Raw genomic sequence first — 17,965 nt, 5'->3', positions numbered from 1 at the left:
ATATTGCATTACTGGATGGGAAATAGGAGTATAAACTAATTCTCCGAGTAGATGAAACTTTCTTTTCTTTTCTTTTCTTTTTTTTTTTCCAGGAAAGAGAACATGCCACATCATTAACAAAGCTTTTCTTGGCACCTTTGGCAAGGTTATAGACAGCGACCACAACTTGCCTAGGAACCTTGGTTAACATAATCAAAACCTCTGACAAAGAGCAGCTAAACCTTAAGCCCAACAACCACTTCAACTGAACTTGAGCAAAACCTCTAACGAATAGCTTGAAGAGCAGCAAAACCTTCAACCATGGAGGCAGAGGAAGCTTTTACTTTGGTAACACCATTATCCCTACTAGAATTATCTGTGTCTACCACGCACCAAGCAGCAGAACCATCGCAAGTACTTGCAATCGACGCCCCATCCACCACTATTCTGCAAATCGGGGATTCCTCTTGCCTAGTAATGAACGAACGACTAGAGAACCGAGATGCTAGTGAACCCAGTTCATCGGCTCTCATATCTGTGATATATGAAACTGGATGCCAGAGAACCCTGTGCATTGGCTATCATTTATGTTGGTCTAACGAAATAGTAATGAATGAAAGTACGGTCAACATTTTTGGCATTGGCAATTATGGTTTCTTTGTTGCCATACCTTTCAGGGGATTTTGTAACTTATTAGGAATTTTATCCAGCTCGTTCTCTGAAATACTCATGGATTTGCAAAATTTAATCACATTCTAGTAGTTCATGACTTGTCCAAAATAAAGAGGATTCATGTTCTTCCTTGTTTCATAATCGAGGAATGTAAGATTAGAAGAGAAAAACAAACAGTGAAGAATTTCAGTTTCAGATTACGACTCTTCATTCCTTTTCTTGGATTGACCATATTTTGGGCACATTTACTTTGAATTTTATCAGTCCAAGGCATCAGTTCAAAGCAACATCTCCTTATGTTGGCCTAATCAGGACATATACAAATTTATAAAAGGTAGAACGTCCAGTGTATTTTCAGGACATTCTACTTGAGAAAAAAACAAATTTTTTTTCCAAGGACATCCTACATTTTCAAGCCCAGACAAGGAAGGTAAAATAATTGGAGAATACAAGTGTCAGGTACATTGCTGAAGAAAATCTGCACTTACAAAAGTAGCAAGCTCAACTACAGAGTCACAGGGTCCTCCATTGCTTATTGGCTTCAGAGACAAAACACAAAGATGAGTCGCATTATAGGAAACTCAAAAGCAGCAAAATCCTTCGAATTGTTGTTTGTACATGATACATTCTACAGAATGGGCTGAGAGTTATCACCTCCGGTAGATGGCTCGCCTCCAGGAGGCTTGATGTATGGCCAATCACCTCGACATCCCAGTCGTATGTATAAACTTTTCTTACCTGTAAAAAGAGCAGAAGTTATAGAAGTGACAACAAGATGATGCTATAGTATTTAATCATACCAAAAATACAAACCACCTTATTTAGCACCAGCTGCTCAGTGTGGCAACAAAAGGAAAAAAAATTACAGAATCAATGTTCCCTCAAATACGTATTGGGGGTGTTGCTTGGTATAAAAATGCTGGTTGAAGTTTGAGGGAAACCACCTCGTATAACTAATGCCAAAGCTTAAGCGTCACTTAAGCCTCCATGCAGTCTTATCCCTCCCAATACCATGGGTTAACGTGATCAACACTAGGTATTATCGCTCATATGTTCAGATTCTATAGAACATCTTATTTCCGTGACTTCTGCCACAACAATAGAAAAGATAAAATCCTAAGGGTTCGAAATGCTATCCCACATTCATTTGAACTTATCAAGGAACGAGAACCCGAAATATTTTCAAAGGCAGTCATCTCTGAAGAAGTGACTCATATCATCGGTAACGTCCTTGAATCAAGAGGAACATGAACTGAGAAAGGTTCAATAGATAAAGTAGCATGGGCTTCCCCACTCCTATAGTGTTGTGCTAGAATAATTTCCATTTTTAGGATAGAATAAATGGTTCCTCCTTTTCAGCTGCACAAAAGGGACAAATCCCATCACTATGGGTAGTAGGTAGTGAAATCCTTCAATATGTTGGTTCTATTGGAGTATTTCTTTTTGTTCCGCAGGGTTTAAATTTTGCTTCACTTGGGAGATTAGAAATGCAAGCAGTCAAGATCATCATGCTCCATTAGTAATCTAGAAAGTATATTCTATATCCCAAGGGAATTGAATAGCATGATTATTGGTACCTGGAAGCTTTTTGTCAGACAGAATCAATTGTTTGAGGGCACTCAAGGAAGCCTGAGCCACAGATTTGGCATAGTTGGGATCCCAACCCCCAAGCTTGACTACCACGTCTGCATTGGAGTAAGCTTGACTACCATCTTGGACGTTCCTCCTGGCCTCCTCTTTTGCTGAATCTTCATCTGCATTATATTCTACAACAATCACTATCTAGAAAAGATATCTGGTTAAAGATCAGATAATGCAAGCAAGGATCAGTCTGTTTATTAAGTCAGACACGATGACTTATATAGAGCAAGCAAGGACCGGTCTTTTAAGTCAGATACAATTGACCTATTTTGCAGTTTTGTTGCATGTATTGGATCCACCAACTAGCTAAAGTGACTAGGAAATGAAGTGATAAAATTGGATAAAATGGTGGATCCTTGAATTTGAGAAATCATGGTAATATTAATTAAACTTTGAAGAGGTTTAAGCACTATTAATTATTTGGTCTTTTGCATTACTTTTTGGCAATAGAGGTGGCTTCTTCACCTAAGGGTTATTTGTTGTCACGACCTAAGTATGCCAATGCGATTATTATTGAGCTAGATTCACCAATGATAAATTTGCTGATACCCCTATTAAGTTACATGCCAAATTCTCCGCTTCAGATGGTGTGTGATAAGTGCCGAAATATCAGTGTTCTAAATGGCGGCTGCCCAGGCCGCCTAGGCGCTTGGAGGTACCCTGCCGCCATGCCAATAGCCCTTGGCGTTTGATTTGGCACCCAGGGAGGTTTGGCAGTGTTTGGCGGCCGCCAAGGCCGCCTTGGCGTCTTGGTAGTCTTGGCGGCGTCGTCGGCGGCCTAAAAAAAATATATATATAAAAAATAATACGAGGGAGGTGAGCGAAGCCCTGCTACTTATTGTCTTATTCAACTTATTTACTAGTTGCTACTACTTAATTTTATTTGGGTTTATACTTTGAAGTTTGAACTTGCATTATGGATACATGGAATATAGTTTGATTGGATAATGGTTTGTTAAAAAAAATAAAAAATAAAAAAATCCGCCGAATTGCTTGGCGCCGCCTAGGCGGCTTGGCGCTTGGAGGTGGGTCTCCACCCTACTATCGCCAAGTGCCATTTAGAACATTGCGAAATATTCATATTTTGGCACTCCAAACTACACTTGTTAGTCATTTATATTTGTTACTTGATATTGATTTTGCTTTGATTTTGTTTATAGGTTGCTCGAGCTCATTGCAAGATTTTGGATAAAAAAGTGAATTGAAAGAACTGCGAGGTCGAAATACGGAATTACTCAAAGTTGGAGTGTCAACTAATTAATACGCGAAGTTTGAAGGGCCTTTATGCGATTAGTTCATTAAAACCCTATTAAAACAAATGGAGACCAATGGACTTGGGAGCTTTTGGAACGGGAAATTGGTTTTGGTCGTGGCAGCGGCGGAAAAAGAACCAAGGTAGAAGGAAATTGTTCTTTGGAACATGGAGATTAATTCAACATCATCCGATTCACTTCTTTCGATGGCCGGCTAAATCCTTCTTCTAGGGTGTAGATGAAGCTTGAACTCTGAGTAACCCGTTTATGTTTTGATTTAGGTTTTATTATTCGAATCACGGTTGTATGACTTTCAAGGATTTATTTATGAAATTACTTCTTTCCAGCAAATCTTGTGTATGAAATAACAAGTTTTATGCACGTTCATACAACAGTTTTAATTGTTTTATGATAACCGGTTGGATGGATTATGCTACGTAAGATGCGTTGTGCCGATAAGACGATCCGTACTTTAATTTGAGACGGGTTGTGTTAGTAAGACGATTCGTGCTAGGCAGAGCTAGTCCATGCCAATTGGCGATTCATAAATTATTTTTAGGAGGTATCAGAAGGGCTTGCAATCCTACGATATCCGGATTGATTCGAATATATGACCTACAATTGAAACATATTTAGGTTACGAGGGGAAAGGGTGGATTCAAAACTCTAGAGCTTTTTCCCATCAACTATTTTCTGCTTTTCTATCGTCTTTAATTTCAGTTCAATAGTTTTAAGAAACCAGCAATCAATCAATCTTTTTCTCGGATTAATATAGAAATTAATTGAAATAATTGTAACTCAGCCTTATAATCCATGTGGAGCGATATTAGGAATACTTACCACTGTTCATTTGAGTAGTAGTAGTAATTGTTTCGTTTTATTAATTATTTTTGGTACGGAAACGACCCGATCAGTGTGCCCTCTTGAGGATCCTACATTGTATCATCAATTGGGAGGTTGTTTGGTTTATCTTACTGTCACCCATCCACATATTGTATATGCTGTGCATGTGGTTAGTCAGTTCAATCCCTGCACCTTGCACTACTCATTGGGCTGCTTTATTACGCATCTTACGTTACATTTGAGATACTATATTCAGAGCTTGTTACTTTCTTCAAAGTATACGGGGCAAAAAAGATATATTTAACAGCCAGGGCACTTGGCCCAATGGTTGTGTAGCTGCATTTATCTGAGGTTTTGGGTTCAATTCCCCTGGAGAGGAAATTGAGAACCTTGTTGATAGGTTGGGTTTGGTAGGGGTTGGGGTAGTATAAATTCTTCTGATAGGTGACAAACAACCAACATTTAAGGGTGTGTTTATTGTAATCAGCCTAATATATGAGTCTTGAAACTCAAATCCTACATAATATATACTCAGCCATCAGATGGATACAATATCAGAAGTGTACGTGTAAACTTCTGGGGTGCCCAAGATGTTATAAACGTAATAGTAACCAAACTCATGCTGACTAACTTCCCCAAACAAAACATTTAACCCAAAAAAAAAAAAAAAAATTATGGCAAGTTCAAAGATGTTACCTGTTGCTTCGGACTGAGAAAGCCAGACCGTAAATCCGGCATAAAGATGCTGCCATTTATCAGCTCTTCCAGCAGCACCAAGCTGTCCTCCTAAAGTTGCAACGACAACACGCAGATTACTGCAAAATCAATAAAGAATGCACAGGTGTTTTTACTTATCCAAACAGAAATAAAGACTCAATTCAAGCCAAGGACATATGACCCATACCTACTAAGGCTTTCTAATACAACACTTTCTGCGTCTACAACGGAGTCAGAACCCTCTGCAATCACCCCTGGAATTGATTAGACTCGTTAATGCACTGCAAGATTGGCGATACAAGTCACATTGAGCAGTTCAAGTGTTACTTAACACATTAAAAATCATCTGAACAGGAAGTAACTCCAAAAAGTTTGATTTCCCTTTCTTAAAAAATTGTAAGTATCATCATCATCATCATCATCATCATCAGGGGAGTCAAAAGGAAGTATTCCGTGCAAAAAATAAACAATGCATATCCAAAGCGATTCTGAAAATGCACTCAACATAATGGTAATGATTCACCTCCAAAACATCCACCAAACAGAAGGCAGGCATAAGATTGTACATGGCCTTTCTCGTACCATATAGGGTAAAAGTTATCTCCATAAGGTCTTTGTTTTCCGTAACAACTTTGTTGGAAATCTTTACCGTCAATGTCAATAAAAGGAAGCCATTGTCCATAAAAGGAAAATTACAGTCTTTAAGCTCACTCAACAAATAATATGACCACACTCACATGAGTTAATTGTTTTCTGGCCATACGTTTCCAACAGCTCTTTTGTAGTAAATGGAGTATACCTGCAAACCATATGGACCAAAGAGGAAAAGAGATTAAAACATAAGAGATATTCATCAAGTACAGATTGAGAATCATCCTAGAAAGACTCTCCATTACTTAGCGAAAACAAAGTTGCATCAATATCACGTGGTTGGCGTCATTGACTAGACAAGAAGCTATTAAAAAAGTGAAATAGTATCCCCATCAAGACTACTGTGATTGTCATAGCATTATAAGCAAAAGATACAACGTCCAACGAAAAGCAATGATACGGAGAGTCCAGCAGCACAAAGCTCACATATTCCCACAATAATATACATGCCTGATTACTATATTGTTAAACTATCTATTCATTTTTCTGGGGACCAATTTGGTGCAAGGTAGGTGATTCAAGTAGGTGAACAAATTAATGATACAATTATCTAGTCAGAAAAATAGATGGATGAAAAATTCATGTCCTTCAAATTCAAGGAATAAAAGGTAGTACCCAAGACCAACAGCTAGTTCTTGAGCGATTTTTTCGTTGATTTCAGATGAATCCCCAACTAAGTAAATCGATATCCCTTTCAAGAGCTGCATAACTCCTACTGAAAGGGATTCCCAGGACTCGATAATGTCAGGCCAATGTAACTCTGGGTCATGTTTCTTCAAATTAACAACCAGTTGATCATCATCTAAGTACCTGGAACAAATAGACTTCAATTTAAAACATGCAACTATTGTTGTTAAGAAGATTTATAGCATATGATTCATTGCACAAACCATATTGTTTCAGCAGGCTTTATCTTGTCATAAAGACAAGTAGCTTCCATCAGAGTCCAAAGTGACCCGGAGTGCTGTACTCTGACTGTTAAAGAGCTCTCATCCGCATCCACAAATATGTCTCTTGTACTATTAATGGCATATTTACCGAGTTCTAGCCTCAACTCCAATTCAGTGGGACCATCCAAAAACTGCATCATACATCGACAACTGTATTTTGAGGCTTAATCCAATCGGTAAACCAATTCCTATCCCAAAGCAGAAAATAGATTGAAAAATTGAAACAGGATCTCTTCTGTTAATATGTTAGAGCGAAAACAGAAGCCATGCAACTTTACTAATCCATTAAGAATGTAATAAGGGAGAGAATAGTTCACAGCTCTACCAAGCATCTCTCGTTTCATAATAACACCAAAAACAGAAACCATACAACTTTAATAGTGCATTAAGGAACCTGAATGGGAGAGTAAGTAGACAGAAACACTACCAAGCCTCTTTGGTTTCAAAAGTACACGAGGACACTACTATTGTGAATTGTACACAAACATGCACACTCAGGTGAGAGTCCTTGTATTTTCAAAAGCAATCACAATACAGATGACTAAGAATGTGCTGAGTAATGAAATTGGTCCCAGAAGATCACTAATATAGGTATTAATAATGGAACTTCCTTTCTTTTATAAAGCTCCTTGAGGTTTAATGCTAGAAATTTAACATATATTTTTGAGTACCTATGCTATTACTCTGTATAGGAAATATAAGTAAAAATTGACAAATAGAATCTATATGGTGCTTCTCCCGAAGCTAAGTGCTCTTTACATTTATCCTTTATTTCAGTATCCTCAAGTATTAACCGTATTAATATTATGTAGGAACATACAGTCACCTCCATCAAACTGAAGAAAGTTTAATGTGAAAAGGATGAAAAATTATGATGGTAAGATATTCAGTTGATTCCTTTAGACATTAGAAAATGGCAACACATACATCTATCCTCTTGATTTAAGGGCTGTTAATGAGAAAATGCATAAACGAACGAATTCATAGGCGTATAACCGGTGGTAATTCTTCATTATTTGTTTCAAGAACTACAAAATTAGCTAAAAACATAATTTTCGGCAACACAGAATTAATCTGAAAATGTATTACCCGTCACCCCATATCCATCTGTTTTACCGAAGTTAGAGTTGGACTAAATTAATATTTGGTAAAGACTGTCTGGTTTATTTAACTTTAGTTACATTTTTTTCCCGCTTTTCGTCATAATTTTTACATCACATCGTTCGTCTCGATGCGGGAAATCATAAATGCATGAAAAATTATAGACCAAAATTAGAAAAAGTTTACCAAAGATGGATAACAGTTCAAAAAAAGACAGTCTTTTGGTGTATTTAAAGTTGTCAGGACTTTTTGCAACTTTGGTCTATAGTTTTATACTTTTCTGAATTCTCTCGTCAAGACGGACAATAAATCCAAGATATTTAGTAAAAATTAAGAGAAAATGACAAAAAAAGATTCCGTCAAAAAGATTGAAAACTTTAGGCCAAAGGGGGCCTTAAAGCATCTTCAATGGGAGGAGTCAAATCTAATGTGGAGCTCCACTTGTCAAAATTAACATCATAGGTCTCTCCACCCTTACCTTCAAATGAGAGTCGAATCGTACATGGATTTGAATTCAACCAATTGCTTCAAAAATAAAATCAAGTGTCAAATGCAAATGTGGACTTTTGGATTAACAAAAACAGTGTTTAAGTTTTTATCTTCAAGATCATGAGAACAAATTTGACATCATGATTGGAGAAAGAATATTACGGGTGTCAAATTGCCACATCAGCCTTCAAAAAAAATTTAAAGGCTCCAAACCGGAAGCGAAGGTTGGAGATGTTATTAGAGTCATGCGTACGTCAAGGGGTATATATGAATCAACAAAACATCAGAAGAATTACACCACCTACTAAAAAAAACCAAGTCAAGTATTCAACTTATTTATATTTGTTTTCAAGGTTACAAACAGAAATGAAAATTGAAACAATCACCTTTCTCATACCACAACCAAACAGAGAAATTGCCGAGAAATTAAGCATTGCAAAAAAGACTACCTCGTAATTAGTGGTGCTAGTGGAGACGGTGGAAGTGCTTTTGCAGAGGAAGGGATTGAGTCTCTTCGCGAGGCCGAAACGAGTCGAAGAAGGAAAGAGGGAAATTGTGCGAGAAAGACTAGTTGTGATTGCAGAGGAATTGGGTTTATTATAGGAGGAGAGAGAGGACTTTGAAGGCCGGAATTTGGAGGGTTTGATTGGATTTTTCGCAGAACAGAAGCAGAGAGTGGCTGTGGCCATTTCTGCTTCCTGTGTGAAATGAGTGGATGAAGGTGAAGTATGAACACGGATGACATGTGGGTTACCTCTAGCATGTCAGTGTACAGTAAAGTTTCCCCCAACATGTCCGAGAGGGAAATGAATAATTGAGATTTCTCTTATGTTTGGGCCTACAACTAAAGTGAATCTCAATCAATGTTGTGAATTCTGTTTCGTACCGATATGTACCAAATATAAATTGGTACACAAAAATAGGTATTTTGTACAATTTCAAATACCGACTTGTATCGGTTGATGCTGGTCGTACTGGTCTATACTGAGCAATATGGGTTTGTATAGGACATATCGGTCGGGATAAAAAAATTTGTGTATTTTTTCTTTTACTTAAAAAATGCTGAAATTTTAAGATAATTCAACATAATTTCAAATCTATAATATGTTAATCATCTTAAGTTGTTATTAGGACTAATTTTATGGTATATTAAAGTATTAGAATTTATGGTGAATCTGGAACGGTATTGAGATATATACAAGTTGGTTGTGGCTGTTTAGTCGAGCCCAATTTGTAATAGTGGTGAAGGTCTATTACTATAACATTTATAAGGTTTACAGTCTTTTTTGGGGCAAAAATGCCCCGACTGCCCCGTACTATATAATGTTTTATTTTGAATTTTTGATTGCTCTCTCTCTCTCTCCCCCTCGCGTGCGCGATCTCAATTATCTATTATGATTTCGATTCTCTCTCTGACCATCTCTCCTGATCACGATCACAATCTCTATCTTGATCACGATCTGATCGCGATCTTTGTGGTGATGTATCTTGCTAGCGATGTGTGACGATTTCTGACGATCTGCTCCTGATCTGTTCTTAGCAACTTTTGTTTCTCGCTCGCGATCTCTGTGGTGATGTTTTTCTTTTTCTGTGTTTTTCTCTGTGTTAGTATTTGATTTTTGTCTGGCTTTGTTATTTATATATGTTGCATACTTGACTGATTTATAACTTTGTTGTTGATAAGCTCGGTTTTGCATATCTTTGACTTCTGTTTAATTTTGAGTTACTGTTCTCTTTGCTTTATTTTGCCTTTTTTGGTGAGATTTGTGTTGATAGAGTTATCTTACTGTGAATTGTATTGGCTGAGATACTATTATCTCTTTTTATTTTTGTGTTTTATAGTTTATTTACTGAGATAGAGTTATCAATTACTTTATTCTGATAGATACTAAGAATATTTTTGTTGAGATAACATTATCGATTGCTTTATTAATGTAGATAGACTATTTTTGCTAAAATATGTGTATCTGATTTGTTTATTCTGATATAATGTTATTTGTTTGCAGACTGAACTATTTTTTGAAATGAATTCTTCTATTGTTCTATTTTGCAAATATGGATCCTATAGTGTTGTTGTTAAGGTGACAAAAGGTAATCAATTTGTGGATCTTGTTGGAAGTATTTTTAACAAGTAGAATGGTTTGGTATCAATGAGGTTTTTGTATTATGTTTCTGATTATCGTAATATACTCCTTAAGAATGATGATGATTTTCGTAATATGATGGATTTAACTGCTGCATATGGTGCTCGTTGTGTTGAGGTATCTGTTGAAGGCGGTAATTGTAGAATTAGTAACCGTTTTGAAATTGGTGAAAACAGTCGTAGCAATGGAAATGGTGGAGTAACTAGTAGTTCTCGTTCTGAAACTGATGTGGATCCTCTTGAAAAGTTTTGTCCTCATCATGAGACAAAAAGACTTTCTGCTGATTGGGCGTATTTGATTAGTCATGTTGGTCAAGAATTTAGAGGTGGTGTTAAGAATTTTAGGTTATATTTGTGTAAGTATGCAATTGAAGTTGAATTTAGGTTTAAGTATTTGAAGAATGACAAAATAAGAGTGACAGCTAAGTGTTCTTTTAAGGCAGATGGGTATAAATGGTTTGTTCATATAACTCTAGACAAATCAAATGATTTTTTTCACATTAAGGAGTTTGACAAAGAACACAGCTGTGGTGCTACAATTTATAATTCAAAAAATTCTTGAATGTCTTCAAAGCTTGTTGCGGAAGAAGCTCTTGATGAAGTTCATCCAAAGGCGTCGTATGCACCTATAGATGCTATTAGATTCTTCAGCCAACGATCATGGTACTACAATCGGTTATCACCATGCGTGGTTGGTGTTGAGAAGACAAACAATGAAACTAGTGGTGGTTATGCATTGTCATTTGAAAATTTTCGATTGTATGCGGAGGTAACGAAGGAGAAAAATCTGGGTAGTCTTGTGGACCTTGAATGCTGTGAAGATAATCGATTTCGAAGGTTATTTGTGGCATTCATGCATGCATCAAAGGATTCAACTACTGTTGGCCTTTTTTTTGTGTCTTGATGGTTTATTTTTTTAGGGAAGATATAAGGGAACTTTGCTCGTAGTCGTTGGGAAGGATGTTGATAACGGTCAGTTTTTTTTTGTTTTCAATTATGGAGAATGTTTATACTGAGATAGAGTTATCTCTCACTTTTATTTGTGAACTATATTGGCTGAAATACTGTTATCTCTTTCTAGTTTTGTGATTATTGGCTAAGATAGTATTATGTATTGTTTTATTCTGGTAGATACAGAGGCTATTTTTGCTGAGATACCATTATCTCTTGCTTTATTTTGGTAGGTAGAGATTGTTTTTATTGAGATACCGTTATCTCTTGCTTTATTCTGGTAGATACAGAGATTGTTATTACTGAGATACTGTTATCTTTTTTTCTTTTTTGTGGTGTAGGCTTATTTTCGATTGCTTATGGTGTTGTTGATTCCGAGACCGATGATAATTGGCTTTGGTTTTTGTTGAAGTTGAGATCTATTCTGTTAGCGCGTGAACTTACTTTTATAATAGATTGCCATACTAGTCTTGTGAGGCATGTGCCAAAGGTTTTCTCAAACGGCTATCATGCTTATTGTATACAGCATTTGAAGGGTAACCTGAGGGATAGGATGTCAGGACGAGCACCAAATGATTTTCGAGAACAAGTAGTGAATCTCTTCAATGATTGTGCTCTTCCACCTACTGTATTAGATTTTAAAAACTGTGTAAATGAATTGTTTGAGGTCGGCGGAGACAGAGCCAAAGAGTTTGTTGCTTTCGTTCCGTTATATCATTGGGCAAATGCATATTTTCCAGGTAAACGATATGAGGAAATGACCTCAAATGCTGTAGAGGCTTTCAGCAATTGGATTCTTGAAGCTTGTAATTTGGCAGTCCTTAAATGTGTTGATACTGTCACGTCCCAACTCCAATACGGGTCACGTGACCGGCCGGTGACGGAATCACCAAGGCCTCCAATACTTTTACCATTCAGAGCATACTAAATAACATATAAAGAGAAACAGCGGAAGCGTCTGATTATACAACTCCAGAGTGTCTATACAACATAGCTAAGCATAATTTATAATGACAACTATTACATTGCTATATGTCTCAAAACTACACAACACTCATGTTCCTTTTTACAGACGTGCTATTTACAATAGCTAACCAAACAACACATCTGGCCCACAACTTGCTATCTACAATAACCTGGAGAATTATACAATAGCTAACCAAACAATGCATCCGGCCCACAACTTGCTAGCTACAATAACCTAAAGAATTAGAAAAGGTTTTCATAAGCTGAAGCTCGGGTGAGAAACGTCAACCAAAGTTACAAGTTTGACCATGGAAATACCTTGCTTAATAAAACAGTTCAAGAACCAAGCAACATTTCAAGTATTCTCATCAAACTTACCAGTAACATGCATTTTGATCTATAAATTCAGTTCTTTGGACCAAAAGATGGACCTTTTTCTTCTTCCCTTTCACTTTTGCACATTCAATCGATAATAACATTCAACGGTATTTTTGCCAGTTGGTTGGGGAGCGACCCCATTGAAGAGTGGTAAGATATCGTTACTCGGTGATGCCTGGTAGCATCTCATACCTTATTACTTCATGCCGCTAGTTAATTTCTTTACATGTCCCCTAGCGCTCGAGACACCATTCGAATGATTCATATTATCACAAGCATGCACTAACAATAAGTAAAATTCAAGTTCCCAAAACATATTGCCATGGTCTAAATTGTAGCACAAAAGATTTGTAAACCAACCATTGCATGCATTAACATCAAATAAAGTAAGTAGAAAACTCAATTCCCATATTTTCCAGCAAAACAAGCAATAGCATTTCTTTCAAAAAATTTAGAAATTCATGTAACTAAGGTATGCACAACTCACCAAAAAAGATGTGTCTAACTTGACATGGCACCGAACTAGCCCAAGGCATTGGAAACCTATACAAAATGTACCACAAATTATTATTTGTTACAGTTGAACTTAATGGGGTAAATTAATTTTCAAATTAGGCCATCGAATCGGCATATATAAGCTTGGGTACAAAAATAATTGAGGCTTATAACAGTCATAGCATCATCACCAAATAATCTACTTAAATCAATTTACAGGGGTGAGTTCCGGAACCAAACTCTTTGCCGGAAGGGGTTTCGCTTGTGTGAAAATTTCAGGGGTTCTGGTGCTGTGTATGCAAGAGGAGAAAAAGATATGGTGAAAAGGTGTGAAAGAGAGAGAGGCCGAAGTGGTGTCGAGTTGGTTGGCAGCCATGGCCGCTGTTTCTCGATGCTATGTGCGCCGTGCGTGAGTGTTGTAAGAGTTTTGCCCGAATTTTACATCCTCTGATATCTAACTAGAGTACATATTATAATACCTATTGTAAGTAAATCAGTGAGTGAGTGAGAGATTATCAAACAAAACTGTAGATTTTCCTAGATGAGATTAGCGGCATGGCTAGCGGTGAATCTCGGATGGAGTATAGATACAAGAGTCTCTCTCTTGCTTTACTATTCTCTTTTTACTTTGTTTTGTCTTCTAAATTGATAATTATCCATAATGGATATATATATTTTGGTGGAGAGGAAGTAAAACATGTAAGGAAGACACCGGTTACTATCCTCCTCATGGCTCAGCATATTTCGCGTTCCATTAATGCGAACTCTGACCAAATGCGTTCAGATTTTAGTCTCTGAAAAATTTCAAAAAATCAACACAGACTAATAATAATTTAAGGATCATCGCGGCGGTGTTGGATTTTTAAGGTAAAATCCCAATGTTGCATAACTCATACAGTGTGTCGGGTTCCTATTCGGACCATGTGACTAAACTTTTTTTTTTTAAAAAGTCAGGAGTTTTCATTTCTCCTTACCTTAAGAAATTTGGTCCTCCAAATTTGTCTAAACTTAGAGTTAGATTGGGGTTCAAGATAAAATAGGTAGATCAGTCATACCTTCCTCAATTAGTTCCGGTTATCATCCTTTCTTTCCAATGTCGCCTCATCCCCAGAATGTTTTTCCCACGAAACTTTTACCAACGGAATGACTTTACTTCGAAGTTGTTCATCTTTTCGATCCATAATTCTAACGGGTCGTTTATCATATTGTAAATCCTATTCTAACTCCACTGGTAGTTGAGCGAGAACATGTGACGGGTCTGATATATACTTCTTTAGCATTGACACATGAAACACATCATGAATCCTTGCAAGTTTAAGAGTCAAAGCTAAACAATACGCCACTGGCTCAACTCTTTCAATTATTTCTAATGGTCCGACATACTGTGGATTCAGCTTCCCTTTCTTTCCAAACCGTAAAACTCCTTTCATTGGAGAAGTTTTAAGAGAAGCCCAATAACCCTCCTGAAATTCCAATTCCCTTCTGTTAGCATCTGCATAGCTCTTTTGTCAATCCTGAGCCGCTTTCAGTCTGTCTTGAACCTTCAATTTTCTCTGCAGGTCCTTGCACAATGTTTGGCCCAGTAATATGATCTTTTCCCACATCTATCCAACATAACAGAGACCTGTATGACCTACCATATAATGCTTCAAATGGTGCCATCCCAATGCTTACTTGATAGCCATTGTTGTAAGCAAATTCTGCCAAAGATAGATGCTCTTCCCAACTACCTTGCAAATCTAGCGAGCAAGCTCATAACACATCCTCTAATGTCTGAATTGTTTGTTCGGACTAACTATCGGTCTGGGGATGAAATGTTGTGTTTAAATTGAGTTTGGTCCCCATCACTTTCTGAAAACTTTTCCAGAACCTAGAAACAAATCTCGAATCTCGATCTGAAACAATAGCTACTGGAACTCAATGCAAACGCACCACTTCCCGAACATAGATAGCAGCCAATTGATCCATCGTATGCGTATTCTTCACTGGTAGGAAATAAGCAGTCTTGGTCAATCAATCCACAATTACCCATACTTAATTGGTTCCTTTCTGCGTGCGAGGTAGTCCTACTACAAAATCCATTGTTAAGTTCTCCCACTTTCCTTCAAGTATAGGTAATGGCTGTAATAAACCAGCGGGTTTTCGTCTTTCCGCTTTGACTTGTTTTTGCATTCCAGATCACCACTTCCAGTGGTTAGTCATGCCTTTTGGATTAAAAACAGCTCTATTTTTATTTCAAAAGGCCATGATTCGGGTATTTGCTCCCATTCTATCCTCAGCACTTGTCTACATTGATGATATTCTACTATTTTCCCCAGATATTGAGTCTCATGCTGTATTACTACAAGCCTTCCATTCCCTGGTCCAAACCCATGGTATCATGCTCTCAGAGAAAAAAATGTTTCTTGCTCAACCAGAAATTGATTTTTTAGGGATGCATATCTCTAAAGGTCAATATGCCCTCCAACCTCATACAGCCTCCCAACTTGACCATTTTTCAGATGAAAATCTCAGAGTCAAATAAGTTCAACAGTTCCTTGGAATTGTTAACTATATGGCTGATTTCATTCCCAATCTTGCCCAATACTGTACTCCCCTCTCAGCTCTACTAAAGAAAACCCCTCCTCCTTGGTCAGCCCTTTGTACCAAAGCTGTAAAAGACCTCAAAGCTATAGCCAAAACTCTTCCTCCATTAACCATACCTTCAGATGGAAAGAGAGTCCTTCAGACAGATGCCTCTGATCTATATTGGGGAGCAGTTCTTTTGGAAGAAAATTCAAAACAAAAGCGCAGAATTTATGGATACAAGAGTGGTGCTTTCTCTCCAGCAGAACTTAATTACCACTTTACTTACAAAGAAATTCTGGCAATTAAAATGAGCATTGAAAAGTTTGAATTTCATCTAATCGGTCATCATTTTCTAATTGAGACTAATATGATGAGTTTTCCCAGCATGCTCAAGTTCAAACAGAAGCACCTCCCAAAGGCACAGTTACTCAGATGGGCAAATTGATTTTCCAATTAGAGTTTTGATGCTGTTCACATAAAAGGAAAAACAAATATCCTCCCTGATTTTCTGTCAAGGCTCAAAAAAGAAATCAACCAATTTTCAAAAACAAAACCACATTCCTTTGTTCCTGGCTGTTTCCCAATGATTTCCTGTTTCCTCCCAGTTAATCTTCCTGTCCACCTTCAGTGTCAAATTCTAGAGTTAACCCTTTTTTCCAGGTGTGTCCAAATGTGTCAAAACCTTCAACATCTTTGTATTTTTAAGTATGGTCTTGATGAAGGTCCTATAAAAGGTCTACCTTTCCATCCTGTCTATTCTTTTCTCACCCAGTTTGAAGTGTCTTACCACAATGTCTTTTATTTCAAAAAGGAAGCCTATCTCCTCTTATGGTATTTAGTCGATGTGTATACTATAAATGTCTGTTTTAATAAATCAGCAGTCTTGGTTTATTTGGCTCATGCGGAGTTCAATCAAGTCTAACCTCCAGAAGATTTCCTTTTGAAATTTCTCTTGCTCTTCGGAAGCATATCTTTCTGGCAACAGAAGATCAGACAAATCCCCAACAGTGCAGGCGGAGATCTCCAATTTGCTTTTTGGACAAGTCGCAACAACAGGAGTCATCCCAATCCAGATAGTTCTATCACTTGGCAGAAGGAGTATCACACTATATTTCTCTCTGCATATCCAGAGTCTCAGAGCATCGAGATCCACAGTGGAAATTATCTGGTCATGACTCAAACACTGTGTTCACTTAATGGATTGACACCTGCAGAAGTTTCCTCATCTCTCCTCCATTATGAGTCTGTAAACTGGAAATTCAATGATACTTATCCTGAAGAATGGCGCCAAAATATCCGCTATCTTTTAGAACAGTATTACTTGACTGACAGAACTGAAGACTATTCTGGAAGCAGTGGTTCAGATAATCCAGAGTGAAAATCACGTGCTCATGACACCTGTTTCTCTTTCCATTTTCGGGAGGGAGTGAAATTATTGGAATTTACTGTTGTGTACTGTTGTAAAGAAATATTAATAGGTGTGCTGTGTAACATAGTAAATGTAATGGTCTTTTCATTCCTTTTCAGAAGGGGTGAAAGTCTTGATAGTATTGAAATGTCATAGTCTTGTAAATAGTAGTGTTCAATTATGGTACCACTTGTATTGTCGTATGTATATAGGTTTAAGTGTGGACTTTAGTCTGTAGGTACAGTAGCATGGCAGGTGAACCAATTATATGCTATACTATTCAGTGATCTAAGCTATGATGCAAGCCACCCCGCCTTACGCCTATAAAAGGGGGGCTTTGCCCGTTGTAAAAGCAAGCGAGTAATGAAGTTAGTATTTTCATAATAATATCCCGTGTCTTGTGTTCTCTCTTTGATCCTAACCTACTTTGTGTTTGTACCCACTTCGTGTCTGCAAACTACTCACATAATCCACCACTTCTTTTTTCATACCCATCCACCAATACAGTTGCCTCAAACTTTGGTACATTTTTGTTACTTTGGGGTGACATGCAAGCTTTTACGTGTGGTGTTCATCTAAAATTTGTTGCTTAAGCTGGGGAATGTAAGGAACACACAGTCGATTTCTAAACTTCATCACTTGTCCATCAATTGAATAATCTACGTGGGGTTTTTCCTTCACTTGATTGTATATTTTCTTCAATTTAAAATCCTCCATTTGTCAAGTCTTTACTTCCTCAATCAATGTTGGTTGTACTGTG

General features: G+C 37.3%; 1 protein-coding gene across 2 annotated transcripts; it reads right to left on the bottom strand.

The window, feature by feature from the left end:
* Window positions 1-841: 841 nt before the first annotated feature.
* Window positions 842-9,064, bottom strand: LOC131308305 (probable inactive shikimate kinase like 2, chloroplastic). 2 transcript variants are annotated; one of them, XM_058335210.1, is made up of 9 exons: window positions 8,746-9,064; window positions 6,647-6,837; window positions 6,372-6,566; window positions 5,843-5,904; window positions 5,293-5,359; window positions 5,085-5,203; window positions 2,229-2,417; window positions 1,275-1,389; window positions 842-1,218 (listed from the first exon to the last, which is right to left on the bottom strand). In XM_058335210.1, exons 1-8 carry the CDS (start codon window positions 8,983-8,985, stop codon window positions 1,280-1,282), a joined length of 1,173 nt encoding a protein of 390 aa, XP_058191193.1. In that variant the 5' UTR covers window positions 8,986-9,064; the 3' UTR covers window positions 842-1,218; window positions 1,275-1,279. The 2 variants fall into 2 exon arrangements, with proteins under 2 accessions (XP_058191193.1, XP_058191194.1); XM_058335211.1 differs by having other exon boundaries at window positions 2,229-2,405; window positions 8,746-9,063.
* Window positions 9,065-17,965: the final 8,901 nt, after the last annotated feature.

The sequence above is a fragment of the Rhododendron vialii genome, chromosome 11a, assembly GCF_030253575.1.
Source record: "Rhododendron vialii isolate Sample 1 chromosome 11a, ASM3025357v1".
Classification (NCBI taxonomy): domain Eukaryota; kingdom Viridiplantae; phylum Streptophyta; class Magnoliopsida; order Ericales; family Ericaceae; genus Rhododendron; species Rhododendron vialii.
Note: the sequence above shows the minus strand (reverse complement) of the source record. Positions and strands in the feature narration are given on the sequence as shown.